The sequence below is a fragment of the Mandrillus leucophaeus genome, unplaced genomic scaffold (assembly GCF_000951045.1).
Source record: "Mandrillus leucophaeus isolate KB7577 unplaced genomic scaffold, Mleu.le_1.0 Scaffold106, whole genome shotgun sequence".
Taxonomy (NCBI): domain Eukaryota; kingdom Metazoa; phylum Chordata; class Mammalia; order Primates; family Cercopithecidae; genus Mandrillus; species Mandrillus leucophaeus.
This window is the reverse complement of record NW_012098765.1, coordinates 924815-931496: the sequence shown is the minus strand read 5'-3', so window position 1 is coordinate 931496 and position 6682 is coordinate 924815. Positions and strand designations below refer to the sequence as shown.

Below are 6682 nucleotides of genomic sequence, written 5' to 3'. Positions count from 1 at the left end.
TCTTTTTTTTTTTTTTTTTTGGTTGGTTGGTTTTTTTGGTCTTTCCTCCCTTGTCACTCTGCTCTGAGGACCCTCTGTGTCCCCACCACTGGCCTCCTCGCCCTCTTCCCAGGTGAGGGACCAAGGCAGGGATCAGAGGAATGGGAGGGGAGGCATGGCTGGCCCTCACTCAGGTTTGGACCCTGCCTCGGGCCCCCCTGGGCCTCCAGGGGTCTGTGCGGCCACCTCGCTGCAAGTGGAGGAGGAGGAGGAGGAGGATGAAGAGGATGAGGAGAGGCCAGGAGACTTGCTGGAGATGGAGGCTGCCACGGCCGCAGCTGCTGCTGAGACCAGGCCCACGCCAGGCGGGGTGCTGAGCAGGGGCAGCCCAGCATGGTTCAAGAAGAGCGGCGAGGTCACCAGGCCGGGGCTCCCCGGGGTTGCGCCAGCTGCCCCCAGCACCAGGTTCCCGCTGCCATCAAGGCTGGTAAGGGGCAGGGTTCCACCAGAGGCCAGGGCTGGCGGGGAGAGAGAGAGGCTGGGCTGGGGGCACGCCGGGCCAGGGGAGACCTTTGCCTTCCAGCGTCCTGCCCAGAGTGCCCCCCATCTCCCCATCGGTCCCACTGACCCCCATCAGCACCCCTCACATCTTCCCCAAAGGTGAGATGGGTATGAAGAGGCGAGCGATGCAGTGAGCAGGGGCAGGATGGCATGGCTGGAGCAACAATGGCAGGGCTCGAGGCCCCAGAGGATAGGGCTGGTGACGATGGGTGTGACATGAGGCAGCACGCACCTTGGATAGTGGCCAAAGGGTTGTTGCTCATGAGGGCTGGACTCAGCCCGGAGCTCAACCCCACCATTGTGCTTCTGCAAGAGGCAAAGCAGAGGCATTAGCAGGGGCAGGGACCTGCCAACATAACTGGGGTGCAGCTCCCCACCCTAGAAGCAGCAGCGACCCTGCTTCTCCCCACAGCCTCCCACCTGCACCCACTTACCCCGTGCTGGGGTTCAGGCCCGACAAGCCGATAGCCGAGTGGCTGCCTTGAGGGCTGGGGTTTGTGCTGTTGGTGGTGGCCGGGGGTGGGGGAGTGACAGAGGGGATGGAATTGAGGGGGGGCACAGCCCCGCCCCCGCCCCCACCCCCTCCAGCTGTCCGGCTGGGGTGGAGCGTCCCCACAGCTGAGGATAAGGTAGTAACTGCCAGAGAGAGACAGAGAGATGGGGTCTTCAGCTTCCACTCATCCCCCACTGAGGAACCTGGGGTCAACTCCTACTTGTCCTCCCACCCAGCTCATGAAGCATCTCCTCAGTCAGAACAGCCTTAGACCTCCCTGCCCTCTCTTCCCAGAGTGATTTCCCTGTGCCTCTGCCATAGTGACCCCTATCATAACAATGGAAGTCAGAGCAGCTGCTTCCTGCTGAGCCCTGGCTCTCTGCACTCCCCGCCCTGAACCACTTTTTTACTGACTAGAAACGGGGGCCCCCAGGAGTCAGAACCCTATGGCTCCCTCTAGGGGAGGGGCGAGGGATGCCAGGCACATTGCCACAGCTGAGGGATGGGCAACCTGGCAGGGACTGAGGGCCCAGACTCAGCCAGACTGCTGGGGTAGAAACTCCTGGCTCTGTCTCATCCCAGGGGTGCCCTGGGGCGAGTGCCTTAACCTCTGACCTTCAGATCCCTTGTCTGGAAAATGGGGATAATAATAGAACCTATCTCATAAAATGAGTTTGAGAATTAAGTCAGTCAATGCAGTTTACAAAGAGCTTAGTACAGTGCCAGGCAAGCACTACTTTATAAATCTCCACTTACTATTTTCTTTTTTTTTTTTTTTTTTTTGAGACGGAGTCTCGCTCTGTTGCCCAGGCTGGAGTGCAGAGGCTGGATCTCAGCTCACTGCAAGCTCCGCCTCCCGGGTTTACGCCATTCTCCTGCCTCAGCCTCCCGAGTAGCTGGGACTACAGACGCCCGCCACCTCGCCCAGCTAGATTTTTGTATTTTTTTTGTAGAGACGGGGTTTCACCGTGTTAGCCAGGATGGTCTCGATCTCCTGACCTTGTGATCCGCCCGTCTCGGCCTCCCAAAGTGCTGGGATTACAGGCTTGAGCCACCGCGCCCGGCCCACTTACTATTTTCTAGCCTGCGGACGGGCAATATGTTGTTCTGTGTGTGTATATATATCTATTACATATATATTATGTGCATATATATTATGTGTATATATGTTATGTGTGTACGTGTGTGTGTGTGTGTGTGTGTGTATATATATATATTTTTTTTTTTTGAGATGGAATCTAACTCTGTTGCCCAAGCTCGAGTGCAGTGGTGTGATCTCAGTTCACTGCAAACTCCTCCTCCCGGGTTCAAGCGATTCTCCTGCCTCAGCCTCCCGAGCAGCTGGGATTACAGACACATGCCACCACACCTAGCTAATTTTTGTATTTTTAGTAGAGACAGGGTTTCCCATGTTGGCCAGGCTAGTCTTGAACTCCTGACCTCAGGTGATCTGCCTGCCTTGGCCTCCCAAAGAGCTGGGATTATAGGCATGAACCACCACACCAGGCCAATTTTATATTATTCTTATATATATGGTGTATAACCATACATCTAAACCTGCCGTGTCCCAGGAATAGGGAGGGGAACTCTGGGTACAAGAGTATGTATGTATGCATGTATGTGTGTATACATACATACACTCTTACATACATGTATTTATATCTTTTGTATGTATTACAGATTTATAATAACTTTATAAAAACTGAGGCTTAGAAGGATAAAATAAGCACTTGAATTCACACAGCCTAAAAATGACAGAGGCCAGGCACAAAACCCAAGTGCCTCACCTTTTACCAGGCCCATGCTTTTCTCATATGAAATCGTGAAGCAGATTAAAGCTGAGTTGCTCCTGTAGAGGAGGGGTGAGTCCTGCTCTCTTCCCACTGTCTCTCCCATTCCCCCACCCACACTCCCCGAGCTCAGTCTTGAGGCCCATGGACACCCAGAGCCACTTGGGAACCTCAGGCTCCAGCCTGTGCCACATCCTCCCAGGCCCCCCTCATCATCTTCTGCCCTCCCTGACCTGTTGTGCTCAGACTGCTGGAAGCTTGGGACAACGGTAAGGTTCCCGCGCCCCCTTGGGGTGTGACCTGAGGAGAGAAGAAAGGAGGTATGGTTAGCCACTGTCTGCCAGCAGCCCCCGTGATGCTCCCTGCAGGACCTCACTCCTCTGTCCCAGAATGGGGGCAGGGGGCTTTGGCACAATGCTGCATTTGTATTATTCCACATGCTTTCTTCACACTTGCCCTAGCTGATCCTGAGCCACAAGCATGAAGGGCTAATTCTCCATTAAGAGCACCCCGAACCTCTCTTCTGACACCGCCCTGTCTGGCTAGTCTCTGCAGGGTTGCGTCCTGTCTGAAGTGACTACACCGGAAGAGCGGCTGCTCTACATGCTCCTACTGTTGTTGGTTCTACAAACCTAAAATTCTTTTCCCTGGACAAGCAAACACCACCCTTTTACCAGTGGAGTTGGCAAGCAATGCAGCAGAGACTGATCAAAGTGACCCAGGCAGGGAAAGAGCAGATCTGAAGTGTGAGGCTAAATGGATGCATATCTTTGCATCAGGGTGTTGAGATGTCATATTACTTGATTTTCTGGGACCATCCACCAGCTTCCTTCTTGGCCACCCCACCTCCAGTCTCACCTTTGCATCAGCCCCAGAAAAACCTCACTAAGTGTGGTTTCTCTCCTTCTCCAGCTTAAAACCCCTCCTTACCTCCTCACTGCCCATGGTTTAAGTTCCAGCTCTTCACTGTAAAACTTAGGGTACATGCCCCCACCCCTTCCCCAACCTCATTCATATAAACTGCAGCGCCAACCACACTAAATTGCACTGGAGTTTCTCAAATTGGGCTGGGCACACCCTGGTTTCTAGGCCTTAGTGCACACTGGTCCAGGAAGGCCCTTTGCCTTCTCGTGGCTGGCTAACTCTCCCTTGTCCTTTAGAACTCAGTTCAGACAGTGCCTCCTTCACCCCACTGGGGGTGGGGGCTCCTCTCTGGAACATCACAGCTCTTTCCAGGAATGGAAATAAAGGGATGGGATAAAGGATGTCCCAGCTGTGTCTGAGATCAAGTGGGCCTGTGTGTAGCTATGGACCTGAGAGTACACCCATGGGTGTGACAATGTCCCTGAATGGCCAATAAATGCCTCTCCCTGCCTCCCTGTGGCTGTGAGCCTGTGTGTTCTAACCTGGACCACGTCCTTGGACATATATCCCTCCCTGTGTGGCTATGCCACTGTAATAACTCTGTGTCTGGCTATGTCGGTGTGTATCTAGGGGTGCTTGTATCCCCCAGGTAAGACCACAGTTCCCTGGAAACTGCCCCTGTGTGACTGTGCCCATCTACGTGATGGCCTGTCCCCAAGAGTGACTCTCCTTGCCTCTGTTCTAGGCTCTGTGGACAACCAGGTAGGGTGGGTTTCACATAGGTGCCTGCGGAGTTCTGTGGTCTCCCACCCCCCAGGCGGGCTCTTGGTACCATATGGGGGCTGTAGCTGGCCGGCTTCCCCGGGCTGGGCAGCATGGGGGCCGCACTGCAGGGGTTGATGCGTTTCTCCTTCTGGCGCCGGTTGCAGAACCAGACGCGGATCACTTCTTTCTCCATGTGCAGCTGCTCGGCGATCAGCAGGATCTCCTCTGAGGTAGGCTTCTGGTTCTGCAGGCAGAGGGCTTGTTAGCCCGGGGCCCACCGCCCGCACCCCTCAGGTGAGGGCCACCCAGGAGAGGGCCTCACCGCTAGAAAACTCTTCTCTAAGGCGAAGCGGACGTTTGTCTCGATGCTGGTCCTCTTCTTGCGTCTCCGGCCGGGCAGCCCGTCGAAACCCAGGCTGGGGCTGCTCAGCTGGTTGGGGCTGGGCAGGCTTGAGTCCACAGACATAGTCTCTGTGCCCCGGGGGAGACGTGAGCATTAGAAGGCGCCTCCCGCGGCCACCGGCCACCGCCCGCCCCCTACGCGGGAGCCCCAGCCTAGTCCCACCTGCGTCGTTGAGCCACTTCTCCAGGAGGGGCTTGAGTTTGCACATGTTCTTGAAGCTCAGGTTGAGGGCCTCGAAGCGGGAAATGGTCGTCTGGCTGAAGTCGTTGCCGTAGAGCTTGCCCATGGCCAGGCCCACATCACCCTGGGCCAGTGCGGCGGGGAAGGGGCGGAGGTCAGGGCGGGGCCTTCCGGCACTGGGCCCGCTCCGCCCACCGGCTGGCCACGCCCCTTGCGGCATTCATCAACTGACCACGCCCCCACGCCCACCGCCCAGCCTGCAAGGTGGCTCCAGACCTGCGTGAAGCCCAGCTTGATGCGGCGTTGCTTGAAGGTGCGGGCGAACTGCTCCAGCTCCTCCAGATCACTGGGCTCCTCGGGGTGGGATGGTGGCTCCAAGCATTTGGGGGGCTGCGGGTGCGAGAGGTGCGGGTCGGGCAGCGTAGGGCGGGTCACGGCCTGGTGGGGTGGGCAGGTGGGTGGGATGTAGGGCGGAGGACCAGGACTGGGCTCAGCGATGGATGCACAGTCTCCCTCCCGCCCTCTTCGCCCCTGCGTTCCATCCGCCGCTTGCAGACTCCCCCCGCCTTCCTCCACACGTACTGTCAATCCCTTTAAAGGTTGGACTCTGCTGCCCTACATGGGTTTCCTCATTGCCTGGGACTCTCTGCACTGTCCCTTCACGCCTGCGAACTCCCAGTAGGAGCAGCCAGGGCTCTTTCCCTGGAGCTGGAGGCAGTGGTTCATCCTCATCTCAACTGGGGAATCAAGGACTGGCCCTGCCACCAAGTCACTGCTTAGCCCAGGCCTCACTTTCCCCCTCTGCGGGATGGGAACAATCACTGCTGTTCTGTCTACCCAACGGGGCTGTTGAGAGAACCGGGTTAAAGATGAGTAGGTCGTGCAGACCCATGGACTGTACAATGCCAAGAGCGAACTCTAATGTCAACTATGAACTTTGGGTAATAGTGATGTGTCAATGTAGGTTCATCAGCTGTTACACTTGTACCACTCTGGTTGGGGATATAGATATGTGGGAAGCTGTGCATGTGCAAGGGCAGAGATAGATGGGATATCTCTATATCTTCCACTCAGTTTTGCTGTGAATCTAAAACAGCTCTTAAGAAATTAAGTCCTAAGCAATGAGTAGATTGCAAATAAAATTTAAAAAAAAAAAAAAAAAAAAGGACTGGGAGGCAATTAGGGAGATTTACAAAAAAGCAACAGCTCTATCTGGGATGATTCATTGCCCTAAAAATAAAGGATCTGAAGCAAGTGGTGGGTGCAGGGATGTCCGTCACTCAGGTCCTTGATCCATTATTCTCCAAAATGCTGGGGCCAGATGTTTAGGAATTTTTCAGATTTTTGTTGTTGTTGTTGTTTTAATTTTAGTTTTATTTTTATTTTTTTTCTGAGACGGAGTTTCACCCTTGTTGCCTAGGCTGGAGTGCAATGGTGCGATCTTGGCTCACTACAACCTCTGCCTCCCGGGTTCAAGTGATTCTCCTGCCTCAGCCTCCTGAGTAGCTGGGATTATAGGCATACGCCACCACACCCGGCTAATTTTGTATTTTTAGTAGAGATGGGGTTTTTTCATGTTGGTCAGGCTGGTCTTGAACTCCCGACCTCAGGTGATCCACCCACCTTGGCCTCCCAAAGTGCTGGGAT

At 55.1% G+C, this 6682-nt stretch overlaps 1 protein-coding gene across 4 annotated transcripts in view; it reads right to left on the bottom strand.

The window, feature by feature from the left end:
• Position 1: 1 nt before the first annotated feature.
• POU2F2 (POU class 2 homeobox 2) overlaps positions 2–6682 on the bottom strand; it is a 42274-nt gene continuing 35593 nt past the window's right edge. The window contains exons 8-15 of one of the 4 annotated variants that reach the window (XM_011982940.1): positions 5312–5425; positions 5018–5159; positions 4775–4923; positions 4520–4696; positions 3057–3123; positions 975–1176; positions 773–846; positions 7–497 (exon numbers count right to left, since the gene is read on the bottom strand). In XM_011982940.1, the coding sequence (XP_011838330.1) occupies positions 166–497; positions 773–846; positions 975–1176; positions 3057–3123; positions 4520–4696; positions 4775–4923; positions 5018–5159; positions 5312–5425 (1257 nt within the window). In that variant the 3' untranslated portion in view covers positions 7–165. Of the gene's footprint in view, positions 498–772; positions 847–974; positions 1177–3056; positions 3124–4519; positions 4697–4774; positions 4924–5017; positions 5160–5311; positions 5474–6682 lie in introns of all 4 variants that reach the window. The other 3 variants (XM_011982949.1, XM_011982958.1, XM_011982967.1) reach the window with 3 other exon arrangements.